Source organism: Felis catus, chromosome B4, assembly GCF_018350175.1.
Source record: "Felis catus isolate Fca126 chromosome B4, F.catus_Fca126_mat1.0, whole genome shotgun sequence".
NCBI classification, from domain to species: domain Eukaryota; kingdom Metazoa; phylum Chordata; class Mammalia; order Carnivora; family Felidae; genus Felis; species Felis catus.
Genome location: NC_058374.1, coordinates 47,200,101 through 47,227,656, shown reverse-complemented (window position 1 = coordinate 47,227,656; position 27,556 = coordinate 47,200,101). Strand labels below are relative to the sequence as shown.

The following is a 27,556-nucleotide window of genomic DNA, read 5'->3' as shown; positions in this document are numbered from 1 at the left end:
CCACCCCCACCCCTTGTTCAGTTTATCTCTTAATATAATAAAGTCCCTCGTTTGCCATATGAAGACAGTCATTCTTGCCTTAGGACTCACTCTGTAGCCCTTGTGGGTCATCAGTTAACCCGAAGACTGAGTATGAACTCCCATACACATTGGCATCGTCTGTGGGAATTCTTGTTCTCCCAGCCCTGGATTGGCTCCGTGGTGGTGATGCAAGCATCCATCAACATCCATCCGGACATTAGCCAGAAAGAGAGACTGGAAAGAGTAAAGATATGGAGGCCACTGGAATGTTCCTCACCTACAGTCATTCAGATGGAAGACGAGGAGAGCCTGGAACAAAAGAGTGGCCTGTGGGGCAGGGGGATTTGGGGAGGTAAGAGATGTAGCAGAGGTAAAATCCACAGGAGCTGTCAGCTAATTGCTCACGAGGTGGGATAAGGATCATGAGAAAGGGACGAAGACCTGAAAATCGCTCTTCTATCCTCCCCCCTGGTAGCAAAGTTCTCATCTCCTCTGTGCTCGCAGAGAGTCTCCTTCCATTTTCTCTAGGTATGAGTCTTACTGCCCTCCTAGACTGTAAATTAGATGAAGACAGGAAGCATGTCTGCTGAAGCTTTCATTTGCTAGCCTCCAGGTACAGCACCTTGTGCCCAGTGGTTTATCAATACATGTTTTAATGGTCACCTTCCTGCCCCGTGAGTAGGCTTCACATGTCTCCCTTACAGAAACAGGACTAGGTAACATTCCAAAACACTCCTTTCATTGGGCTCCACAAAGTCAGTGGACATCCTTCCCTACCTGCTGTGTTCAAGAGCTGCATGTTTCCCTGGACTGCAAATACCTCGTTACATTGAGTCGATACTCTTCAGAATCTACTCCATACTTTCCAGCAAAGTTTTCTCTTTTCATCCTGCCCCCCACCACCTTACCCCGCTCCCCCCTGTTGCCCAAAATCTAGGCTTCTTTTAACCTTATGTGTATTTTTTTTTTTTTGGCTAGGGAATTTTATCTGTATTTTGGTCTATTCTATTTCTTAGTAAACATAGGAGAGAGCTTCTCTGTTTAAGTATGGAGCCCTGCACAATACTCTCTTTACTGTTCATATACCTTCATTCAAGGCCCTCTGGAAAGATCTCTGTGTGCCTGAAAGTCAGTGGGGTTTGGCACAGAGACTGTAATGGCTGAGTCCAATGCAGAATGGTGTAGCTGTCTATTACTCATTTGACACCTCACGTTTATCACTTTGATGAATAAAAACGTCGCCACTTGCCTGCAGCCCCCATTCTTGAGCGGTAATGGAGAGCTCTGTAGCTTATCTTCCTGATATTCATAAATTTGGACCAGTTTCACCTAAGAGCACTTTCTTAACCACCTTAATTCAATTTGACTCTACCTAAGACATTGAACTTAACAAATGTTGATTAAGCTCCACTATAAAAGGGACTCTGACAACTTCCTGTCTTTTCATAGGATATCTAAGATCATCTTTGAAGTTAACCCCATGTCTTACTCTTTCACTATTTGAACTAAGTATCAACTGTAAACATAAAGATTTCCACTGCTCAAGCTTCTTTTAAATTATTTCTGAGAACGTTTGTGCCTTATCCTTAATAAGAATGTTTCCCCGTGATGCTTTATTTTGTGTCACATTGGCTGAGCCACGGTGCCCAGACATGTGGCCAAACATTATTCTGGATGTTTCTGTGAGGGTGTTTTGGATGAGATTAACATTGAAATTAGTGGACTCTGAGTAAAGCAGATTGCCCTCTGTAATGCGGGTGGGCCTCATTCAATCAGTTGAATAGAACAAAAGACTGACCACCTCCACCCCCCAAACAAAGGAGAATTCTTCCGGCAGGCAGTCTTTGGATTTGAACTACAGCATTGGCTCTTCCCTGGGTCTTCAGCCTCTGCCAACCCTATTCTCACTGCAGACTTTGAACTTGCCTGCCTCCATAATCATGTGAACCAATTTTTTAAAATAAATTTATACACACACACACACACACACACACACACACACACACATCCTATTGGTTGTTTTTTCTGGAGAATCCTGAATAATACACTCCCATTCATCGTCCAGGTCTTTGAGGTGGAAGATTTCATCTTGGCAGAAAAGTTCTGAAAGCTTGTTGGAGATTCTGATTAAAGATCTAGAGAAGGAAGGGGGAAAAAAGGATGCTCTGGAGGTCTGATCCACGGCGAGGCAAATGACATGAGGGAAAGAATGCTAGGGGGAGGTAAGGGAGAGAAATAGCCTCTTTTAATAGTATCCCAGAAATAATCTAAGAAATTACATAGGTCTCTGAGAGAGTATTAATAATCAATGCGCTTTGATTAATTGACTTGAAGATATGTTGAAGTTGCATTTTCAGGTTCCATTGTGTATGCTTTCTGGGTATTCCTTGTGTTGTTACCTCATCCAAAACCGCAGGGGACTGGCAGAGTGCCTACTCCACATTAAAACCATTTGTATGATATGGGTATTGACATGATGCTAGGGTACGCAGTATCTACTCTGCTTTTCCATTGTTAATTCCAGTCTTTATTATTCACAGAGAGCAGTAAAGCTTTCCTTTTCTCATCTGGCTTCTACAGATATGCCCCAGTTTATGCAATGAATGGGTTTCTGCAAAGGTATGTACGTGATGCTTATCTTTGTGAATTGCTTTATATTTTGAAGACACGTTAGACGAATTGTGTTTCAAAGAAACTTTATGAGTATCTCACTTCTTAATGTCATAAGTCATTCTGATTCAAGATCATAACATCTCTCTAATGTATTAGCTTACAAAATTCTGGTTTTTGCTTTAAGAGGTTTAATTAAAGCAAGATAAAACTACCTAATAAGGTTCACTTGCTGAGTTACTGTAGAAATGCCTAATGTATTACCAGAAGGTAACTTAATGTCTCCAATAAATGCCAAGTTGTCCAAACCACACTGACTGACAACTTAATTAGGTATAAATGTCATGATTATTCCTCATCTCTTGCATTTTTTAGGAAGAAAACATTCACACGGTGAAGGGAATCAGAATCTATTTTTATATCCCTAGAGTTATAAACATTTGTATCAAAATATTTACAATTATAGTATATGAAATATCAATCTATTGAAGAAGAAGCCAAATACAGTACTAGAACAACCCACCAAAGTAATGCAAATTACATGAGACGTAAATGTCACAGAAATAAAGTAAAAGACAAGGCAATACATGGTTCACTCCAGTCATGGTTCGACTTTCCAACCTAATGCAAGTATCTCTTTTGGGTATATCTGATATGTAAGTGTGTTTCTGCACATAAGACAGCCTTCTGTAATCATGTGATGTTTAAGTCACAATTAAAAAGGTCATCGTCCCGCAGTTTTGGCTTGCCGTCCCTGTACCCCCAGCCAAGATAATCTGGTGGCCTGCCCTCAATACTCCCTTAACCAGAATGAACACAGAGAAATATACTTAGTCATAGTCCTTTTACATAAATACCACTAGTCATGGCATAACAACTCCCCAAAGAGGAAAATCATGTGAGAAACAGGATAAGGAGAGAGCTGGGAGAAGGAAAGTAGGCAAGATGTCTCAGATTCTCCCTGGGCTAGATCTTCTCAGGCAATAGAGGAAACGTCTTCCTATAACAACCCCTTTAGACAGAATCTGAGATGGCTTGAAACAGCTCCTCCAGGCCAGAGCAATGCCTGCTTAACCAGGAATAACATACTGCAACTAAGTCCTATATAGAAATGCTCCTATGGCAACAGACAGCCAGTTACTATCTGATTGGGTACCACAAGAGTTTTTGCTTTTTTTTTTTTTTTCCTTAAAGAAATTATCTGCCCATCACCTATATTTTTAATTATCTCATGGGAATTTTCTAACTTTCCTGGGAATGCAGGCCCTGTGTTCTTACCACGACCGAAATCTAGTATGCTTAATACTTCACAATTATATAGCACCTTTAACCCAAGGATCTATTTGGTTTTGGTTCGTGTGTGTTTTACTAAGCTTCCAGAATGGCCCTGCATCACCTGTGAAGTGGGATAGGCAGGGCCTCTGAAAGGTGACTACTCCAGGCAGAGTCAAAGCGAGAGCCACCGCTGAGCCTAGGAGTCCTGATCCCCAATGTGTATAATTAGACAAAACATCCTCAAAAGTTATCATTGAGAGGGAGGGTAATAAATCGTGTCACAGGGAACCGTGTCCATCTCTCTCCCATCATGTACTTAAAAGAGATACTGACTGTATGGACAGGGGGCCCTGAAAACATAACCCTACTGTTGCAGTGTCACAAAACTGCCCCTTGGTCCCATAACTTGCGTGGTACTTTCACCACTGAATTGGTCACTAGTGGCTTTACAGAATCACCAGAAGAGCTGCTTTGGCTTTAAGCAAGAGGCCTAGCAAAGTCCATAGCGAGAGGTCTCCATGAGGGACAGCCGCGTGAGGTCTTGTCTGAGTTCTGACCATCCCCCAGGCCTTCCGCTGTGAAAAGTTCTCTTTCTTGGTTTAAGCAATCCACCAATTTGGCCTTAGGACTGTATCTCTTTCTCCCATTTTTGTCACAAATACCACTGAGTTCCACAGAGTTAAATATCTGTTCTAAAGAGGGATAATGGCTCACTGGCCATAACCCTCCTGTGGGTCCTTCAGACTGGAATGTGATGTTTTGCTTTGGGTCAGAAAGGCGGAATGGCTTCCAGGCTTAGCATATTCAACCCCAGAACAAGATCTGCTCTTGCTGGAACTTGTACCGCTATTTTAACTTGACGCAATAGGTCTGAGGACCGCAGTGCGAGACCCAGAATTCAGCCTCAGGAGTGGAGCCAGTGGTGTGGCAGCTGATGGGGCCCCAGTGTGTGTAACTGAGGACAGTTGGAGGCCAAGTGTGATGGCTGGAGAGAGGCTCTCCTGGGGCCCGCATCAAGGGAGCAGCAGAGTACTAGCCAATTACTTTCTCCTAAGGGCAGGGGCTCCACCATAGAGAACCTCCTCAGGAATGGTTTGGGTTTCAGCCTCTCCCACCCTTACTTCCCCTCCCCGCCCCCCGCCCCTCTCTTGGTTTTTCCTGCATGGCACCTTCCACCTCCCTCCCAGATTCAACGGCTTCCTTCTCCCCACCCCCACCCCCCCGGATCCCCATGAATTTGTTCAGCCTTATTTCTTTCTCAGGACCAGATAGAGAATGCCAATGATGAAGCTAAAGCAGAAGCAGATCCAGGTCAGGATGAAGGAATAGCCATGGTGACTCTTCATGTAGAGGTTTCCGTAACCACTGGCATAATGATGAGTATAGATGGACACCCCGACCATAATGCACAGCCCTGCAAGGGGGAAAAAAGAGTTTAGGTTTGTTTGTTTGTTTGTTTGTTTACATTAAAACAAAGAAAAAAGATTGTATAATTTTTTTTTAATTTTTTTTTTTAACGTTTATTTATTTTTGAGACAGAGACGGAGCATGAACGGGGGAGGGTCAGAGAGAGGGAGACACAGAATCTGAAACAGGCGCCAGGCTCTGAGCTGTTAGCACAGAGCCCGACGCGGGGCTCGAACTCACGGACCGCGAGATCATGACCTGAGCCGAAGTCGGCCGCTTAACCGACTGAGCCACCCAGGCGCCCCGATTGTATAATTTTTAAAAGATCCTATTTCCCTCATCGGGAGGATAAAACCTGGCCATTTAGCCCCAAAGTGTTGTTCTTATGATTTGCCCTGGACCAACCTCGATGGTTGTGTTGGTAAACTAGAGGTGTTTGGGCTCTCATATCTCTACTGCTCTGAGAAGCTAAAAGTGTGAAGCAAAACACGGAACTTCATGTCCGCCACTCAGCTTTTCCTTCTGGACCCCCACGTATGTAGGCAGGCTGCCCAGGATACAAAAGAACACAGCCTCTCACCAAATTCTGTGTGTTTGGGAAGAAGGACGAAGAACAAGAACATCACTAAGGCCATGCACTGTGGCAGTGGCTTCGGCTCTCTAAGGACCGCCAGCTTCCTGCCCTCAAGTGTCCACTGTACAAGGACTAGCGACAGGGCAGCCCCAGGAGCGCAAGGTTTAAACAATGAAGCAACTGACAGCACTCATTCCAAGCAGCGATCAGGGGTTCTCAAAAAGAGAACAAACAACCGGGGGACAAAGCTGTCCAAAGTGACTTCACTGAGCCATGTGCTTGTCTGTCCGAGTTGCCGGGAGCACCCTCGGTAAGACCCACATAAAAGCATTTCCTGCACGAACGGGAGCCCACCACTGCGATACTCACAGCACACCAGCATGGTGGCCCCCGAGAGGAAGAAGCGGTTTCCCTTCTCCATGGTGAAGAGCTGGAACACGAAGACCACGAGAGAGATGACGGAGAAGATGATGGAGAGGATCATGAAAGCCTGCACGGCCTTGAGGGCATCTGTGGACACAGGAGGAGGAGAACAAGGGTATTAGACTGACTCGTCCCGGATGGGCTGGACTTTTCTCTGATCACGCCAACCCTCAGGACCAAGCACAGCCCTTGAATACATACCTTCATTGGCATACGACAGGGCTCCATCACAGTTGCCACCCGTACAGTTTTTCCAAAGACCTACCGATGTTTTTGTATCATCTGAAACCATCCAGACCTGAAACCAAAAGGAAACAAACGGTGGTTGAAAAACTCACCCTCTGCTTTAAAAGAAAAAGAAATAACAGATCAGATTTGGGATCGAATCTTAAGCAATACACAGTACTGAGCCACAAATACGGCTCAGCACCCCCATCCCTTGGTGGAAATGAGATGTGACTCAAACCGAAGTCACAAAGGTCCCAAGAGGAAAGATGGAAGAGTGTGTGGCTAAAGACAAATCACACAGCTTCTCTGGGGCCGCGTGTCAAGAAGCCACTTTCATCTAAACAGAAGAATGTCGAGGCCCCTAAAAGTAGAAGAGTGACCAAAACGTATTCCCCAAGGCTCACTGTGGTGCCAGTGTCCCTTCCCACCTGGACCAAGAAAAAACATTCTTCTTCTGAAAAACAAGCATCCACTTGTCCACACACGGCACCTGTTAGAATGAGCATTGCTGGAAGGACACGTCCAAGAACGTGTGATCACCTGCTCTTGATTCAAGAAACAGCTAGGTGCCAAGCCCTGTATTAGGAGCTGATAATTCAGACATTCAGCACTCTTGGCCTCCACTTCTGCGGTTTGAAGTCGTTCACTGGGCTTGTCGTTATTCTCAGAGACTTAGGGGCTGGTGTATAGAATGGCCAACCTGCAGTCTGGAGAAGGCCTCATGGGCGGCGATTCTGTCTTATCAGAGTTGTACTTAAATTAGCCCTGCTTATGATCACCGCCCCCCCCCCCCCAATGTTAGCAAACTCTTCTATTTGAAATTTAAAGCCCATTTGTTCTTTAACTGTAACATGGACCTAAAGAGATTCTGGAACCACCGTTGACCCATCTAGTGATGGGTGGCCTTGATTTTTGTGTGCGAGGAGCTGTCTTGTCTCTTTCTGAGAAAAGCGCAACAAAAGCAAATGTGATGCTATCGACTACCACTAGAGGTCAGAGTAGCCCAAGCTTCGGAGAGAAAAGGCTCCTGCTACCTCCATATTTTTATGTTGTTTTGTTTAAGTGAGTTAATTCCGTGGAGCCAGGTTAATCACGCAAAATGCCACTTTCACGTGCTACTCTCAGCTCAGAATTTGAATGTGTCAGTCTGGCAACCACAGCTTCTCATCCTCTCTCTCCCATCTATCCTTCTAATCAAGGTGCCCAGAAGGAAGAGAAGTTCTGCTCCTGCTGCATACATGGCTGTCCTCATTCCGCCCTGAACAAAGGTTCTCCCTCAAGGAGGCAGGCACCTCGGCTGGCTAGCGCTCCTGCCTGGAATGCGTCCCTACTCCTTCCTCGATTCATCGCCTGCCAAGAGACCCCGCCCATCTGCCCATCCTCCAAGCTCCACCTCCGGAGAAGATTCTGCTAGAGGCTGAAGAAGTCTCATTGTCTTCTCCAGCCCCTAGACACCTAGAGCCCTGGCTGTTGACACTGGCTTTTATCCCCCCCGCTGTTTAATCGTTGGAAGTGCGCGCGTGTGTTTATTGTTTTCCACAACTAAACTGTATATTCACAAGGGGCAGGGGTTGTGGCTCAAACTTCTTTTGTAGCGCTTTATATAAATATCCAAATAACTTCTGGGTGAATGAATGAAAAAAAGAACGTTACTTACATTGGCAATGGTGGAGACAAACAACATGATGACAGTGGCGATGTGGACCACAAAGATACCAGCTAGTAATACCAGCATCTTGGCTTTTTGATGCTTCAAGAGCGAAGAGAATTCTGAAAAGACAGAAGGTAAAGGAGGGAAAAAAGGTTACTGTCAGTTTCAGTAAGATGATTCAGCTTTCCCACATGCGTGGACTATCTGCTAAAGTCAGGAGGAGCTGCAATAAAAACCATCACAATTTCATTATAAATTCCTAGAAACATCGTATTAACCTAGTTTCCTAAGTGCCTATTCGTCTGCTTACATACACCTCAATATAAACATAATTCCACTTCTCAAGGATTTATATACTCCTCTCTCTAATACAGCCTGTTTCAAAAAAAGAAAAGCCCACATTTTATCACCGTTGGTGTTTTATCTCGTTTGTGGTGTAAGCACCAAAAAGTAAAACTTGGATTTTTAAAAGGCCTTTTCACAGTTGTAACTTCCAGGTCTCTGTGCAACGATGTCCTATAAATTTCCATTTTCCACTGAGGAAGGGTCCGTGCCTCTATCAAACTGCTCACCCAGTGATATTAATAGAAGTGGATTCCTTCTACAGAACAGCAGCTATTACTATGCCCAGAGACTGAATAGGCCACTAATTTGATCCCGGGTGAGCTATAAAATGTGAGAGCCACAACTTCTGTTATTATTATGTTGTTTGGTATTCAATAATTATAACAACCTAATTACAGTTTAATGGTCTGATCACCTACTGATTGAACAGTTCAGATTTGTGTTACTGCACCTGAGCCTTTGGGCTGTGTGTGGCTCATGGTAGGGACTCTGCTATTTGTCTAGGGCACAGTGCTGTATTTCTGTTGATGCAGGATGTCGATTCTGGGGCTTTAGAAGCATGCAGCCTGAAACACCACTAAAGGTGCCATCTATTTGTGCGTGACATTTACACAAAGTCCAATCCTTCAGGACCCAATGGAGAAGACAGGCAAATGCATAACTCACGTGCTAGGAGGACTGGGAAGTAATATGCATTAAGAATGGGTACGGATAACAAAAGCGTTCAGCCATAATCTCCGCAGAGGAGAAAAAGGGAGCCCACTGATCATAAAGAAAATATGCAGGATGCACATGGGAGTGGGTATTCTGATTTATGTCAGCTGCGGAGGGAGTGCTTTATCATGCCCACAATAGTTACGATGCAGTATAGGCTCAAGGGACTTCAAAAGGAAAGGGCTGGAGGTTATTCACAGCAGAGTGGATATGTGGATGTCCCCACCTAGGAGGAGATGGCTGTGCACATCCTGCAATTGTCCTGCTTCTCTCTCTCACTCCACCTAATTTAATTGAAGCTTGGAGCGTGCTTGAGCCACCTTCCTGCTGTCCCAGGTATTTCGTGGCCAGCACTGATGCTATCGTCCCAACACTTCAGGTGCCTTTTATCTCCTCTCACTTTCCTCATCAGTACTCAAAGTCTAGAATGTTCTAAAACAAGCAAACAAACAAACAAAACCCCACAAAGTCTAGAATGTTCTAATGTAACTGAGGGAGACTTGCTCTTTACAGGCCGGGAATGAGAGGCAGACGCTGGCTTCCCCTCCGTGCATCCCGACTGTCTCCAGCAACCCCTGCCTTCCTTCCCAATCCCAACACTTCCCTTCAACCCAGACTACTTTGTAGGAATGTGTCCAATTTCACTGTGAATGACAAAAATCATGAAGTTTATCCTGCCGCTTCAGGGGAGAGCTTGGAGCTTTCATGCCTGCTATTAATAATCTTCCTACACATTCAAATTTATTTTTGCTTTTCGCAGGTTCGTGCATACCTCCGCAATTTTCTGCTTGACTTTAATGCACAGGGAAAAGAGGTTTCCGAATTAAACAGGTGGAATTAGAATCATATAAGATCACTTGACCTTTCAGTCTCAGTCTCCTCTTATAGGAAGTGGGGGCTGCAATGTTAATTATACAGGGAGACAGGAGGGTTAAACTGGATCATGAAAGTAAAACTAGCCCAGTGCCTGCCACATGGCGGGTGCTAACAGGGCGGCTTTGGTTGTGGCTATTAGTATTCCTATTATTATTCTATGAAACTGAGAGTGGCTGTTGCCAATATAACCAGTCAGTCACTAGGCTGCCCTATGAGAAGTACAAGTAGTAGGATATCTTCTATGTACATCACAAGGCAGTGTGTACAGATCATTTTGGGCTCTTAGAAATTGTCATTATGCCTAATACCTGCCCTGTGAGTGGGGAGACCACTAAGAACACACCCTCAGGAATCAGAAGGAGAAAGCTCACACCATCCCTGGATCCTGATCTTGACCTTCATGGGGAAAGGAAATGGCTGACTTCAGGGGATTACAAATTATTACATAACGAGTCATATGTTTAATCCTCCTTGGGCTCTATAAATGCTTTTTTTATTCCTTTGGCTTCTAATTGACAAACACCCTCCTCCTAAAAGTGGGAAAAGATTGAGGGGCCAAGAACAGAATACAGTACACCAAATGAGGCTTCTTAAACGAGGTGGAGGAAACATCGCGAGTTCCCTGCCTTGCATGCTGTTGGGAATTCAGTAGAAATTTCTGCCCCCTTGGGTTGCTATGTAACCCTCCGAAGTAAGTCTGATTCCTTTCATCCCTGCTCAGCTTACATTCTCCATTTTGATGACTTGAACATTATTGCATTCCATACACCCTCCTCCTACTGCACATCCACCTCAGCCCACCCAACTTACCCCTCAGCCTCTTGATCTCTCTCCTGATCTGGAGGGTAATGGCCTTATGAAGGAGAGGTCCTATAGTGCCCTGTCGTGTGGTATTCCCTTTCCCCAGGGCCTGGTACCTTCCCTTGTGTTTTGTGTGTGCTCTGCTGTTTTTTCCTGGCTGCTTTAACCTTCAGGCCAGTCATCTGCAGATGCTCTCTTTGCCTGCTGTAAGCATTGTTTGCTCCCTGGACTGAACGTGGTGTGATTTAACTAGGTGTGCTCTGGTCTGCTTGTGAAATGAGACCTGTAGCCACTGCCACCAGAACCAAGGCTGGATCTCACTGCTGATCTAAGCCAAAGCCCCACCTGATCATTATTTCCCTGCCTGTGCAAGCCGGAGGAGTGGGTGGGGGAATCAAGCAAAGAAGTGACTCTCTTTCATCTTAGATTCCTGTGATCGTGATCGTACCACATCTATCCGCTGAGGAAAGGAGCAAAACGTCTTGAATTGGCAAGAGTGCTTAGTGTATAGAACACATAATTTCCTCTGCTTTTGGCTGCTGTATCCAACCAGAAGTAAGGGGTATTTAGCTGGAGATAGCACATAATACATACAACTTCTCCATCTTTTCAGTGCCCCCAATTCATCAGGTTTTATTAGCGTCATCCATTGTCAGCTTAGGAGGGCTTCCATTGTTTTCAGTGGCCCTCTGTAACACATTTGGAAACAGAATAAACTATCTTCTTAAATTTCTCATCTGGATTGTTCCTAGTCACCCAGTCCCTATACTAGAGTATCCCCAGCAGAGAAACCCTCACCCAGAGGTAAGGTGGCAGAGGAAATCTTGATATGTTCATAGACAACCATTCTACCTAATGGGTGAATGTCTGGAGATCTAATAGCAGAGCAGAATGGGGATAAATAACAGAAGTTCTCATGCTCTTAAACCTTCCACCCACCCTCTACCAGCAGTGCAGCTTGCAAGGAGACTCATTCCCCACCCTGGTATGTATCTCACTTCATACAAAAGCACTGAAAAGAAACCATTTCTGAATATCCATATCATTGGAAGTATTGACTGTAACAACTTTTTTCCTTGGCAGTTGGTTTCACTAAAACAATAATTGGCTTCTGCCTCAGACCTCTCTAAAATGCTTTGGATGGCACTCTCCAGTGGAAAGCATACTCTTAGTCACAGCTGGGCAGCTCAAACCAGGAAGTACAAAATAACAGCATTGCAATTCTAAATAACTAGGTGCAATGCCTAACCTTCAGAGCATTTGGTGCATTGGGCAGTCCCAAAGTTTGTCAGTTGGTTGTTGGGGACTCCCATAACATTATTTATGGTACTTAAACCTAAGCCAACAGAGCTAGTGCACTCACTGTGTTCTTAAAGGCTAGGACATCCACTGACTGTTCTATGTGAGTTGCAAGGAACATATTTCTCCACCCATCACTGTAAGCAGAGTAGGATTTCTTGAGACAGGGGTGCTCAGGGATATGATTGGGCTGAGCAGGAAACTGAGAAAAGCATGGGAGGCATGCATTGTGACTCTAGAGAGAAGTTGAGTATTAAAAGAAAAGGAAGTTTGAGACTTAGAGCCACACAGCAGCTCTCTCTCTTTTTCTCCCAAACATACAGACCAGCCAGTTCCCTTTCCACCACCGCCATCTTTTATTCCTGACCACGCTTCCCCTTTTCTTCTCAAATTGCCCACCCCACATAGGAGCGGCAGTCTTTTTATGCTCCTAGTCCCAATGCAAATCTCACAACACTCACCATTCTAGGTTTGCATTAAGTTCTTTGCTGAAAGAAAATTATCACAGTTAGTGGAAATGACCTTGAGAATTACAAATTCTATAAGATAATTGGAGCTCTAAATGACTACCTAAAGGTGGGGTGGGGGAGGGGGGATAACTGTCCTCTCCAGGTTGTCTCCATCCACTTAAATCTTTATTGGTTTCTTGCCTTCCTTTTATGCCCTCCAACTCCCCAAAAATATGAAAGAATCAAAGGAACATAGCTATTGAGACTGCTTTGCCTTAATTTTTGGGATGCTCTGACCACGAGAAACAAATCAGGCTCCTATGGGCACCTTTCCTTTTCTGATGGGTACGTAATACTGCAGAGACTTTGAGAATAATTGACTTCTAAAGATACAGAAGAGGAGTTTAGATGTTGGTGATTTGGCTCCATGGTTGTTAAGCTAGGGTCAGATAAGTTCTCCCCACCACAGAGTATGTGTATTTATTGAACTGCCACCACCAGAGTCTGGGGGATGCAGTTCTTTAAGGGTGGTGGTCTAAGTCACAATAACTGGGAGCCACACAATAGAATAGGACAATGAAAAACCCACTCTTCCAGCAAAGGAAGTGGTGGAAATCCTGGGCTTCAATCACTGAAGAACTAGCCAGAGCCTGGGGGTGCAACATAATCAGAAATGGGGGTGGAGGGTGGGGAGGTCGGAGGCTATGTGAGCAGAGAGGGAGTCGCACAGAGGTCAAATGTCCCCGATTCATTTGAGAGTGGGTGAGACTCTCCCGGACAAAGACACAGGGAGGCATCCTTTACCAGATGGTGCAAGAGAGCTTTCTGAGAACATGTGAATCAGCTGCCTAGCTCGAAGACAGCTTGGTCATTTTCCTGACAGCCTTGTATAACCCAAGCTTCTCTGGGGAGAAGGGAGAAATCATGGCCAGCTGCCAAATTCCCCATCTCTCCTTCCTTTCATCCCAATTTTATAGCTCAAAAAACCATAGTCAGGTCATGGGTTCTTCCTCCATTATTTATCCCTCATCCACCCCTTACTTTCTGTTCGCCTTGTCCTTGCCCAGTTCAGATCCTAACGTGGACCACGGCATCAGCCTCTCCGGTGGTCCTCATTCTGAGCTCTTCCTTCTCTGCTGTACCCTCTATGCCACTTCGTTATCTGACCTTGTCACTCCTCTGCTCAAAATCCTCCAAGCACCTCACCACCCCCTCCACCAACCACTGGAAAAGAGGCTCCAAACGCCTTACTCTGGCCCTGGGAATCCTGAGGATTTGATTTCCAAAGAAAGAGCCCTGCTTTCAAGTGTGCTTCCTCCAGGAACTACCTATCAAAATTTTTTCAAAGAAGCTCAAATCCCGCCTTCTCTAAGAAGCCTTCCCAGATACATAAGTCAGAAGTAGTCATTTTCCCCCACTGTGTAATAACCTTGCATAGCTCTTTATTAAAACCACTAGGGGCAATCTGCCTGGTAACAAAATTACTTATGGCAATGTTTGGCTCTCTCACCCCTAAGATTCTAAGTTTCCGAAAGGAGAGTCTTGTCTATGACAGGTACCAAGTAAACTTCCATTCAGTGAGCAAATAAATGCTGTTAGGAAGGCTGTTAGGAAGGCATACACAAACTTTAGTCTTTTACAATTTTTAGAAATCATTTGTACATGATTATAACTATGTATTGAGCATATTATTATATGCAAGCTCCGTGTTATATATTCCTATGTAAATACTTATGTAAACATACGAATATTTTCCTGAGTAATTTTGACATTTGAACATACAAGGGTATATATGTGTTTGTTGCCTTTTATTTAAGAAGATATAAGTGAATGCAAAGAAAATATCTTAAATTTCTAACCACTAATTTGTGCACAGATTTAACTTTTCTATCTCTTTAAGTTATAGAATGTCTAGACTGAGAGGGGGGCCTTAAAATTTCTCCCTAATATATGAACCTCAGCTACAAATCCATACCATGGAACTAAGTCATGCTTAAACTCCTCCAGTCACAGGGAGCTCACTACTTGCCAAGACCCTCCCATTAGAAACGTCCTTCTGACAATGCATCAGAATCTGCTCTTGGCAACTCCTACCCCTTATCTTAGTTCTGCCTTTAATCTAAAGCTGCCTCTTCAGGGGCGTCTGGGTGGCTTAGTTGGTTAAGCATCCAATTTTGGCTCAGGTCATGATCTCACGGTTTGTGAGTTTGAACACCGTGTCAGCACAGAGCCTGGAACCTGCTTCAGATTCTATGTCTCCTTCTCTCTCTGCTGCCACCCTGCCCTCTCTTTCTCTCTCTTAAAAATAAATAAACACTAAGAAAAATTTTTTTAACAAAATAAAAAATAAAGCTGCCTCCAAGGCATTCTCCAGAATGGTCACCTTTGAAGCAGCACTTCCATGCTATCAGAGAAGTAACCAAAGGACATCACCGTAGACCCCTAAATCTCAATCATGTCATAATACAGTCTTGATTTTATTCGACTTTAGACACGACTCTGTCTTTTCATTGGATCATGTTTTCCTGATTGTGAAATCTCCGTGCCTTTCTGGGTAACTGTAAACTTTGAAGAAAGCTTTCTCACACCATCTGACCAAAGACGTGGTACTTCCTGCGAGGCACGAGAAAAGATGAAAGATGAAGCTGCCCCTGATCACATGATTTCCCTGAGTCAGCCTCTATCTCTGCGCCACCTCCCTTAGCGTGACACCCAACGGTGGCTGCTTGCTGCTCCTCCGTAAGGACACTGTGTAGAGTGGCAACACCAAGCCTTTCTATCCTCCTCAGGATCATTCTGCTTTGGTTGGTTTGTTTTTGATGTGTTTGTGTCCCATCGAGGATCATTTGGGTTGGCAAAGTGGATGTCCATTTAACACAAAAGCAGAAAAGGAAACACTCTCTTTTGGGAGCAGTCGGAGAGGATGTGTCCGGAGGAGGAAAAGGCTGGGATTAAAAGCAGGTTGAGTGGATGAGACCTTAGATGAGCTTTTCTGGCCATTGTTATTGTTGTTTTATGTCAAGCGTACTTTCCATTCTAAATATTGTTTTTACGTAGGGGTGGGAGAGGGCGGTGTTAATTTCTCCGTGGGAAACATGTGGAAAGAAAGGATCCCAAAGGGCCATTTCCTCCTGCCTCTGGCTGTCTGATGTTTGGTGTGGAAGGAAAGAATTTCAGGTTGTATCTCACAATAGCTACATCATCACGGGGCCTGATGTTTTTACATGCAGAGCAGTTTATGACCAGGAGAAACATCAGGAATCAAGCTGCAAAACTACATGCTCTAGGGGAAACAACTATTTTTTCATGGTCCTGGAAGAAAGGGGGGTCCATCTCTCAAACGTGGTCTATCGATAATAAATGGGGGTTATTAGAGAAAGAGTAGTGTTTTAACTGACCTTGGTATAAACTAGCACAAACTCTCGCATAGTTAGGGATGAAGAACCAGGGGGTGGGGGTGGGGGAACAAGCATGGTATTGAAAAAAAGGAAGGAGAAAAGAAGAAAGAAGGAAGAAAGGAAGAAAGAAGGAAAGAAGGGAGAAAGGGAAAAAGAAAGAGAAAGAAAGAAAGAAAGAAAGAAAGAGGAAGGAAGGAAGAAGGAAGGAAGGAAGAAAGGGAAAAAGAAAGAAAGAAAGAAGGAAGAAAAAGAAAGAAAGAAGGAAGAAAAAGAAAGAAGAAAAGAAGGAAGAAAAAGAAAGAAAGAAAGAAAGAAAGAAAGAAAGAAAGAAAGAAAGAAAGAAAGAAAGAAAGAGGAAGGAAGGAAGGAAGGAAGGAAGGAAGGAAGGAAGGAAGAAGGAAAGAAGGAAGAAAGGGAAAAAGAAAGAAAAAAAGAAGGAAGAAAAAGAAAGAAGGAAGAAAGAAAGAAAGAAAGAAAGAAAGAAAGAAAGAAAGAAGACAAGGGAAGGAAGGAAGGAAGGAAGGAAGGAAGGAAGGAAGGAAGGAAGGAAAAAGGCAAGCACCTATTAGAAAACCAAAATCTCCAACAAATTCTGCCTCTAACTTCTGACTGGGAAAATCACATCACCTCTCTGGTTGGTGCCTCCTACAGAGAAAGAGTATGCAGTGATGAAGAACATGGGCTCCAGGGTCAAATCCTGACTGCATCACTTCTGTTTTTAACTTCAGTTTTGTGGAGGTATAATTAACATGAAATTGTAAGACATGTAGAGTATACATTGTGGCGATTTGTTGACTGCAGCGTTTCTTAACCGTGATCTGTAGACCTCAGAGGGCTAGCGTGCGGATTGAGGGGCTCGTGCCTGACAGAGCAAAGGCTAGATGGTTGTTGGGGATTCTTTTTGTTCCTTTACTTGAGATGAGAGGCTCAGGCCGGCCAAATGGACTTTCAACTTCTCTGGCAGAATCCAAGGGCTGACGACTATGCTAAAAACAAACAAGTAGCATGAATCTTGCTTTTGCAGATGCTCCCAAGGAGAATAGCCTCTCTCTCTCTCTCTCTCTCTCTCTCTCTCTCTCTCTCATTTCCTCTTGTCCTCCTTTGTGTCCAAGCAGGGGGTGGATCTGGCAACATCTGCAAAGGCTCAGGCCAGACCTGGGTTGTGATGCGGGGACCAGCCCACGCCCCCAGACCGCAGCTGTCCAGGCCGCTGGGGCGACGGCCCCCAGGGTGAGGACAGAAGCTGCGGTTGTCTTCTGCTTCTGACAAAAGAGGAGTGTCCTGGCCACCAGAATGCCTTTGAGGGAGAGGTTGCCAAGACAATAACTAGGGTCTGGGAAGAAAATCAAGGTGTGGCCCAGCCCAGGGGCACTTGGGCGGGTCGACAGTAGGTGGCGGCAACATGCTTCAACCAGCAAAGCGGCCTGGAGAGCCCGCAGGGCTGGGAGGGAGGCCGCCAGAGGCAAGTGTGCTGGGGGGGGGGGGGGGGGGGGCACAGGCCTCCTTACTCTTTGTGAGAGCGATTGTTTAGAGGTGTAGAAGTTCTTTAGTCCAGTCCCTGAACCGAGGAGAAAATGCACCTTCCCCGGAGCTAAACCAGAACGGGGAACTGAAACCCACCGTCTCGCACCCTCCAGGCCGGGCCTCCTCCATTCCAGCATGATCTTCTCTCTCCCGTATTTGTCTCGGGGTTCAGCAGACATTCTAGACCTCCTACCATAGCTACCCTTCACTCTGTTCCTTCCACCACCTCCTGGTTCATCAGAGGGTCAGCAGTGCCCCCTCAAAACAGTGCCGGGGGCAGCTGCTTCTTCCTGTCATGTTGCTAAGGAGGCCCACAACAGAGCCACCAAAAGTCCCAGACCAGATCCCCACACTGCAAGCCCTAAGACACGCTTCCAACGTTCCATCCTGGCCCCCACCCACAGCACAAGCGTCCCTTCTCCACCAAAGCCACATCCAGCAAAGGGAAGCCGGGACGCACCCGCCAGCCTAACTCACCGTTCCAGGATACCAAACCTCTCTCCAGTTCCCCATCTCCAGCACCCCCGCCCCCAAGGAGGGGCCTTTGATTATATGAGAGAAGTCAAAGTATCAAGGACTTCATTTTGCTCTTAGCTCTGATCGGAGCCTTCTGAAAAGAGGAAAAACATCAAGGGAGATCACTGCCCTGTTGGCATAAATTTTCAGTGGAAATTCAAATGACACCAAGGATGTATTGACCAACATTTGTAGCTTGGGCAACAAAGGTTCTTCACAGGGGACAAAGAACAAAATATTTGACCCTGAGGAATGTTCAGAAACATTGAAGGGGGGGGAGTGTTCCCCAGACAAGAAGGGAAGGAAATAGGGTGGGATCCTTCCCGCACTTCTCCCTGTCTTTCTCTTTCCGCGGTGCTCTTTCTCCCTCTTCTAGAACTGTCCAGTGGCACTTCTTCTTCTCCCTCAACACACAAGCCTAAGGAAACACCTGCCTTTGCACCCGCTCCCTCTTCCTCCTCTACGACTGTTCTATTCAACTATTTGAATTTGAAGATTCTAAGATTCACTCTCGCTCGTCCACACCTTTACCGCCACACCCTCACGCTGCAGGGCCCCCCTCCCAGACAAGAGGGTGGAGCTCCTTTCCCAGGACCAGCTCAGTTTCTTCCTAAACCTGGTTTGGTTACTGGTGAATCCTTTTTTGTTGTCAGTGTCTTAACAGGCTTCTATGGCCTGCCTCTTCTCATCTGAGCTGGCGCCCTTTGTGGGTAATCAGTCAAACCTCTTCCTTTTCTTCCAAGAGCTGGGTGAATCATTACTATCTGATGACAAGGCGAAAGGAATCTCAGAGCAGATGAGCCCAGGAGGCTGCCTGGACCCTCAACCTTGTGTAAAATGCCCTGCGATGCAACACGATGCCTCAATTAACTTTTCTCCCAACTTTTATGGATTGAACTATCAGCATGAGCCAAGGGATCCCTCAAAACGGGACGATAAGACCTTAGAACAATAAGATTTCAGAGCCACAGGGAGGCCGTGGAGACCATCAAGCTCTGTTCCCTCCACGAAGAAGACAAGTGACTTGCCCATGGTCACAGGACAGAGTGGGGACCAGACCACAACCCTCCCTCCCCTATTCAGCCATGTTGCATCTGCCCCGAGATTCTTACCACCACTTTCAACCTATGCCCGTGTTCTCAATTTTAACTACCCCATTTGAGGGAAGAATTCGTGAAACAGACTCAGGAAATACGAAAGCTGCCGCATCCACATCAAGTCAATGGCACCAAGAGCGGAGGAGTCCATTTTAGTTCCTGGGAAATGCCCATTTCCAGAAATGCTGACCCAAATATTTCTTCAAAGGAAGAGAGAGAAACAGAGATCGCCACAAGGGTTTGTACTTTTATTTTTATGCTTCAGTGTCAGTGGATCTCTCAGTTAAATTGCAAGAAATTATTTCAGGGCACCAGGGACTGAAGTATCACAAAAAGTGGTCTCAAGACATATGTGTTTGGGGGTGGGGTATTGTGAATTCAAGCAATCAAGGCTCCCTTGATTACTGAACAGAAATCCGGGATCATCTAAGCAGAACTGGGAAGAGTCTTGGAAAAGAGAATGTCACGGTCAGAAACTTTCAGATCTACCCTGGCTAAAGGTTATGAGCTCTTCTCCAGGACTGACATCCATTGTGCTGGCCAAGCAATTAGTCTGGGGTTATAATGGATTGGCAGCGTGTTCCTGGAGCTATCATGACAGGTGGTAACAATGTAAAGGTGTGAGCTACGTGAACTATAAACCAAGTTACGGGATAACCCCGGCAAGGCCAAGTTCGAAGCCTGTGCCTCTGGTGTTAGATTGACTGATTTAACCATCACCTCCATAAGTAGCGACTGGGTGTGTCCCCTCTGGGTCTGTACGTCCGAGAGTCCCAAATGTCTCTGAGCTTTTGTGTTCGGCAGCCTTGGATATACTCGTGGTAAGTGAAAGAAGAAACCATATTCGTGTGTTTAGAAAATGAAATCCCTCAGAATCAAATCCTGTGGGTATGGCTGACGACGTGCATAGTTGTAAAGTTTTAAAAATGCTTCCTGCTCTCTCGGAGTCTTAGGTAATAATGATAATACCAATTCGTCAAGTTTTATCCATTGAACATTAATTAAGGGTTAAGCGTTTAGAGAATAAGAGTAGAGCGACAACAAAAATGGAAGAGATATTTTCTGCATGCCCAGGAACAGAACTAGGAGCACAGTATAGAAGTTATAGAGAAGCCGATTGTGCTGAATTTAAGAAATTCTAATAATTAGAGTTGTCTGGCAAAGTGGGCGGGTGGTAGTGGGGGAGCACGGAGATTCTCACTCGGAGGTAGTGAGCACCCCTATTCTGGAAATTTTAAGGAAATGTAAAGTGGCCATCTGTCCAAGGTGGTGTAAAAATAGGATTTCTGCATATGGTGGAGAATGAATGAATTGATCCTCAGACTGAGAATCTCCCTCAAACTGAGAATTTGGTGAACAAAATTAAAGACAAAGTGTAACTAAATTTGCCGTGTGCCCTTTTCTATGGCCATTTGTCAGATATACTTCCTATCGGGCTCTGAGGAGTCTACAGGAAAACATTTTGCTTCATCTCTAAGCCTTCTAGGTCGCTGACTGCTGTCTCTCCATTGATCCCTGTGCATCTGGCATGAACCAACCCCCACTGCACCCTCCACACCAAGCCAAGAGGGTCTGCATCCCAGGGTGGTCTTTATGGAGCCCACTCGCAAGGCCCCCTGGAGTCTGGATGGCCCCTGGGAACTGGATAGGCCTAAGCGGGTCTTAGAGGGAAGCAGGAAGAGTTGAGAAAGTCACAGTAAGTTTTTCTAGCGGCCAGTAGAAGGGATGCCTTTCCTTTCCTCAGAGATGTGCCCTGTAGTCCTGGGAAGTAGCCAGCATCTGTTCTGGGATGTGATCCGCTCTGGGTTGGCCCTTGATGGCCTTGTGCCAACTCTCCGGACAGTTTAGTGCCCTCAAACAATGTAAAATCTGGGGGGTCCTCTGACCAGGATGCCAGACCGGATGTCCTGCAGCCCTCCAGACAGCACTCCACCCCCGCCCCATTCTTCAGAGTCTGTGGTGGAATTCAATCCGACTCTGAGGGTGGGAGGCTGCAGGGGGAAAAAAATAACCCTCACATTTCAGTATTTTCAAAGACTTAGAGCTGAAATCCAGAAACACTCCTGCAGCTAGGGAGTTCCCTCACTACTTAGAGGCAGTGGGAAAGGCAAGAATTAGAACAGCATTTCAACAATTGCCCTAAAACGCCAGGAAATAACATACAGCGTATTTTCTCACTGCTAGAACTACAGTGTAATGTGAAATGCACACACACAAAAAATGCAATTCGTGATGGCCGACACTCCCAGATTTGTCAGTATTTTCTATGTGCTGACTGGATAAATATTGCTTATAGCGTTAAGTTGCACAGAACTACAAGAAGGTTCATGCTGGATTCATAGAATACCATTACTATCAACTTAATAATGGCTTCCTTGAATCCACATCCATGTAATCTGGAAATAATAAACATTTTAAGCAAATGTGGGAGTTCCCTGCAGCTTGAAAAGTTTCCCTTGCACTTAGTTAATCATCCCCTCGAGGGCGGTTTTACGAGGCGCCTTGTCTGTACAATGTACACAGGCTGATTGCATTGAAATGGTCTCTTCCAACGAATTGCATTTCTAAAGGAAAAGCCTAATTTCGTCTGACAAGCTGAATCCTGCCATTTTCCTCATCTTGTTTATGTGGAGGAAAAATAAAACCAGTATCTATGTTGAAATGGGCCACACCTAGGCCAAAATGCTAACTTAAAAATAAAACAAATCAGGGGCGCCTGGGTGGGCTCAGTCAGTTAAGCGTCTGACTTTGGCTCAGGTCATGATCTCACGGTTCATGGGTTCGAGCCCTGCATTGGGCTCTGTGCCGACAGCTCAGAGCTGGAGCCTGCTTCAGGTTCTGTGTCTCCCTCTCTCTGCCCCTCCGCCCCCCCCCCAAAAATAAATAAACATTAAAAAAAAAAAAAAGCAAATAGAAATCACCCTTCTTCCTTTCTCCAGACTCTCTTTACCATTAATACTAGTGTTTGCGTTTGCACAATCACATTCTGGAAGAGCGAGAAGATAAAATGTTCCAAAACAATCACTGCCTTCCATGCTGAAAACTTCCACATTCAGCTAAAAAAAAAAAAAAAAATTCTTTTCTTATTTCTGATAATAATGATTATTTCTCTCCACTCAGAACTAAAGTTCAGCTGTTTCTGGGGTGGAAGCACAAAGCCATTCACCATTTTTCTACACCAGATGAAGTTCCCCTGCCCCACCCTCTCCTGCAAACCCAGTTTCCCTCCCGCCTCTCCCCATCCTCTACATCTGGCCAGGAGACATGGAGCTCTGGAATCCACATCAGGCTGATTCCACCAAACGCAACTCTCCCGCATTTTCTCTGACACACCAGTTGATTCCCAACCCGCCCGCTCCCCCGCCCCCCACCTCTCCGTTTTCTTTAAACAAACCAACCCCCTCCTCCCATCCTGTGGGGGGAAAAAACACATTTAAACAGAAGTGAATGAACAAGCTAAAAGAGCAGGAGCAAATGCAACAACCAAAATAAACAGAAAAGCACGTATCTACCTATCATCCAAAAGAGACCAGAGAACAACCAAGAGAAACAACCCAAATCCTGAAGCAACTGAACCCAAACGGACAAACTGGAAAGCATCTGGCAAGTCGGTGCGCCCTTTCAAAGGCATGTAGTGTTTCCCCATGAAGAATGCCCTATCCTGGCGTGTTCCAAAATCCCTGCTCCCTCCACATTTCAGAGCAAGGACCCAGTTACTGCAAAACATAATCACAGCCCAGTCCCGCGGACTTACCCCCCACCCTCCACCCCGGGTCCCCCAAGCTCCCAGTCAAAAGGCATTTTTCTGAACCTTATGGAAAAAGTTGTCTCAGTATCCACTTTCAGCCAGATGTTTCAAAGAGTTCAATTCAGAGACTCATAGACAAATAGCTACAGGGAAAAAGAAAACGCGGAGCTTAGGTGACGAGGTCAGAAGAAGGAGAGCAGAGAAGGAAAGAAAGTTTGCCCAGCTTCCCCGCAGCGCTGGAAGCTGTCCTACCTGAGGGTCCTAAGCGACGGAGGCGCCCTGAGGAGCTGGTGGCTGCCTGGTCCGCTCTTCTGAAGGTATGTGACCACAGTGTGGGGAGGGACCTGCCTCCCGAGGTTATAAGTTTCCAGCGCTAGTGTGCTGGGGTGTGTGATGGGCGGTTTCTTTTCACTGCGTTTTAAAGGAGTTTCTATGAATCAGTCTGCCTTTAAAAAAAAAAAAAAAAAAAGATTTGTTGGTAAGCTACGCCCTGCTAGGTTGGCAGTTGGTCAAGAGAGGCTGGGAGTGAGCCATCAATTCAAAGAAGCCTGTTTAGGCTCCCTCTGACTCACACACACACAGACCACAGTGGAAAAAGGAGTGACATTGCTTCAAATGAGTACTAGGAGTCACACAAATAGATCTATTTACCGAAGCCCGTTCCTCCTCACCAAAAAGGAGACACGGTTACCATGGGCATAGGCAAACACAACTTATCTGTCCAAATGTACATCTGGGGAGGAGGGGGCGAGGGAACAGGACAGAGCCCTGCCCGTTGAAATCCTCGCTAATCATCAAAGGAGATTCCCATTCCTCCTCCCCTGCCTCATGCATCCGGGTTGCCAGCCATCAGAAATGATCAGATTCAGTTCCTACTTGCTTCCCTGCCTGACTTAGGTGCACCGTCCTAGGGACAGCTGTCCTGGGAACCAGAACAGGACACAACGCGAGCCCTCGTAATGCCTCTGAATGATGGAGCGCTGCTTCAACAGCAGACTGGTCTCTAATTACGCTGTGTGAATGAATGCCCATGTGGACTCTTCACATTCAGGAGCAAGTCCTCCAGTTAAGAACTTTGCTCTCTGATCTCCATGTAATAATCATCTGGACCTTGCTCCGCAGTTGAGCTTCGCAGGGAGGGGCCCTGGAAGTCACTTGGTCCTATAGCCAAGGCATTCCACTGGAGAGGAGAACTCAGATGCCAGAGTGCAAGCCCAGCTCTCCACTTACTGGCTGTGCGGCTGTGGATAAATCGGCCTCCCCAGGCCTGTTTCCTTGTGCATCAGATGGGGGCAGAAGGTACCCATTTCACAGAGCTGCAGTGAGAAATAACACGGAGAGAGCTTATGATAATGCTCGGCACCTAGTTGAGCACTCAGTAAATGTTAACTATGGTTATTGGACTGAAGGAGAAACTCAGGCCCAGAGAGGTGATGTGACATATCCAAGGAGCCACCATAAATTATTAGCTGCAGCTTGGATCCAAGTCTGCCACATCCAGGCAACTCTATTTCTGTTCCCTGTTGCATCGTGACAACCTATTTTAATTGTAATCCAAATTATTCTTTTACAGTTATGCATTTATGCAACCAATATATCTGTACGTTGCCACGCATGAGGCACTGTTCAGAGCTCTGGGTCACAGATGTGAGCAAGATCCCTACCCTCTTGGGACTTCTATTCCATGGGAGAATAGAGGACAGACTGTGGCTATTCACCAAAATGTTGATAAAATTACATGGTAAAATTAACAGGTGAATTTCAGTTTCTTGTGGGTCACGTTTCCAAATCTTCTGCAATGAACCTACATTCCTTTGTTTTTTAGAAAAAATATTTCAAAGTGGAAAGGAGAAAATATTTGCTGAAGTGGATGCTGGGGAAAACACACACGCACGCACGCACGCATGCAGGCACGCATGCGTGCACACACTGATTTAATACTGCATCTTCGCAACCCTTGAAAACTGAATTCTGTCCCCGTAAGGATGAGACAGCATAGATTTTTCATTACAAACTGATGATGTGACGGAAGACTGCATCAGCTTCTCCTATCTTTCCTCACCTCCCCCTCCCCCATCACTCATTTGATAATAAAAGTGCCTCTTTGAGAAAAGCCACTCCCAGGAATAGGTTAAGAGGCCCAGTGATCTCTGAACAGCCTAAGCCTTGGAGAGGGGAGGATGGTGAGACCCAGGAATCCTCCATGAGCTGTGAGGACAGAATGGACAGCATATTCTCTCTGACCCTTCACCTCCCGCCCCCCTCGGCTTGCCTTCACCTCCAATGCCTTCTGCAAGTTTCATACTCCCTCCCGAGGAGAGCTGGACTCTGGGGATAGAATCCTGGGATGCTGAGGAGTATGTGGTCTGGTTGCATTTTTTATAGAGAAATCTGGAGCCAGGACACATTGCAGGAGAGGTGCTCTTGGGTTAACAAAGGAGCAGTGGAGGAGTCATTTGGTCCTTCTGGATTCCCACAATGGGTTTGAAAGGGAGAGGCAGTGCGCTGAGACAGGGGTCCTGGAGACAGGACTCCTGGAAACAGGAGCTCTAGTTTTTCTCTCCCACTGCCTGGCCTGGGGGTAAGTGAGCCACCCTCCTACCTTTCAACTTTAAATTTTTTTTTTAACGTTTATTTATTTTTGAGACAGAGAGAGACAGAGCATGAACAGGGGAGGGGCAGGGAGAGAGGGAGACACAGAATCTGAAACAGGCTGCAGGTTCTGAGCTGTCAGCACAGAGCCTGACGCGGGCCTCGAACTCACGGACCGCGAGATCATGACCTGAGCCGAAGTCGGCCGCTTAACCGACTGAGCCACCCAGGCGCCCCCCTTTCAACTTTAAAGTGAGTCCACGTCCTAGCCTTCCAAATGTGCTTAATAAATCTCACCTTCCTGGGTACTTGTGCAAATGTTTAGGGTTTGGAAAGAAAATCTTAAATGCTTTGAGCTCTTAAAACACACACACACACACACACACGTGGCATCATATAAAGTGAAGTTGTATAAATATTTTTAAAAGATCAATGCCGGTCCAGGATTTCTAAAGTCTCCTAATTAACCCTTGAAATGTCACTGAACTTATTCTATAAAGCAAAGTTGTCAAGTCTGGGAAGGAAATCAGATCTGTTCCGGCTGAAGTTCCAGCTTACCGTGCCTCTGGATGTGATTAAAATGTTAAGTCTGATTCTGATTCTTTCCACGGCCATGAGCATAAGGCTATGGATAGGGAAGAGTTCAAGGGTCTAAAACCACATGGGGCCGGAGAGCACAGCTCTCTCTGCCATCTGCACGGGTCTTTTCAAACACTTCGGGGTAATCTGCCTGTCTGCTCCGTGCTCCCATGCCCTTCATCTGGAGGGTAGATCAGACACTTTCGTTTTCCATGGGGGTAAAGAACTGGGCAAAATTTCATTTGACCTCAGTAGAGTCATTTATTCTTGGGAAGGAATGTCCCCTCTTGCCCAGTGCCACAGCGTCACCCTCAACTACAAGAATATTTTTCCCTCCTTCTGAAGCAATGAGAATCAACTTCTGGCACAATGCCATTTAGGGCAGCTTTTCAAGTTGGAGCCGGCGTAAACACTTTTAATGAACGTATGAATCAAGAGCTTTTAATGATGAGCTACAAGGAGAAACCTCCGAAGGTGGATTTGGCCCCTTATGGCTCCCAGAAAAGAAAACTAATAATAGCTTTAACTTGTTTTTGCTCAAAGTCAGTTAGCCAAAAAGAATCTCAAACATGTTCCCCATTATATGTGCAGGGGATATCAATGTTAATATTAGCAAACACTGCTTGAAAGGTAAATAAATGAAAAGTTACGTAGTATCCTCCGAAATCAAATGGGTGTTTTGTCCCTTGCCACTCGTATTTGCAATTTGAGCTTTTATCAGAAATTTCATATTCTTCCCTCTTTCCTTCCTGCCACTCTCCTGTCCTTTTTTCTCCCTCAGACTGTTTTCTTCCACCTGCGTTGTTTCCTTTCTCAGGTCCGTCTCACTGAGATGTCATTTTAGTATAATTCCCCCAAATAGAGAGTCTCTACAATCCTGTTAGTCTCCCCTGCTTTCTTGTCTCAGCGAGCTCGTCCTGAAACTGGTTTTGAAAGATAAAATTCATGAAACTCCAAGAGCGTTCCAAGAATGTGGGCCCCTGGTCAGGCACTTCAAGCCAAGTGGAAAGTCTTGCCGACCCAGCGGTGTGATGTTGCCGTAGAAGAGGATGGGCTGTTGAAGACATCTGAACTCGGCAGGGGAAAGGAGCCAATGCAGCCACCTTGGACAGTTACCAGATTGATGCTAATTACTGCCTTTAAGTTCTTCAGGCAGCTGGGATTTGTATGGATGTTCAAAATGGCTAAACGAACCGAACTCCCGAGCCATGTCCACGTCACTGCAGCTCCAAAGCCAGAGAAGAATAACCAGCAAACAATAAGTGGGGATCAAAACAAAAAGTGAGGAGGTCTTTCTCCAGCTAATGTCAACAGCAACGCTAGAAGACGGATATTAACCGCATATCGCCTTCTTCACTTTGCCCTTCATGTTACTGAATGCATTATTTCTAGTGCTTAATGGACCATTTCAGGTAAAGCGCTGAATATT

The 27,556-nt window shown here is 45.6% G+C and overlaps 1 protein-coding gene across 1 annotated transcript; it reads right to left on the bottom strand.

Annotated features, from left to right (window-relative positions):
• Nucleotides 1–3,025: 3,025 nt before the first annotated feature.
• EMP1 (epithelial membrane protein 1) lies at nt 3,026–23,374 on the bottom strand. Its single transcript, XM_003988435.5, has 5 exons — nt 23,209–23,374; nt 8,196–8,308; nt 6,512–6,608; nt 6,257–6,397; nt 3,026–5,320 (listed from the first exon to the last, which is right to left on the bottom strand). Exons 2-5 carry the CDS (start codon nt 8,271–8,273, stop codon nt 5,154–5,156), a joined length of 483 nt encoding a protein of 160 aa, XP_003988484.1. The 5' UTR covers nt 8,274–8,308; nt 23,209–23,374; the 3' UTR covers nt 3,026–5,153.
• Between the last annotated feature and the right edge of the window lie 4,182 nt (nt 23,375–27,556).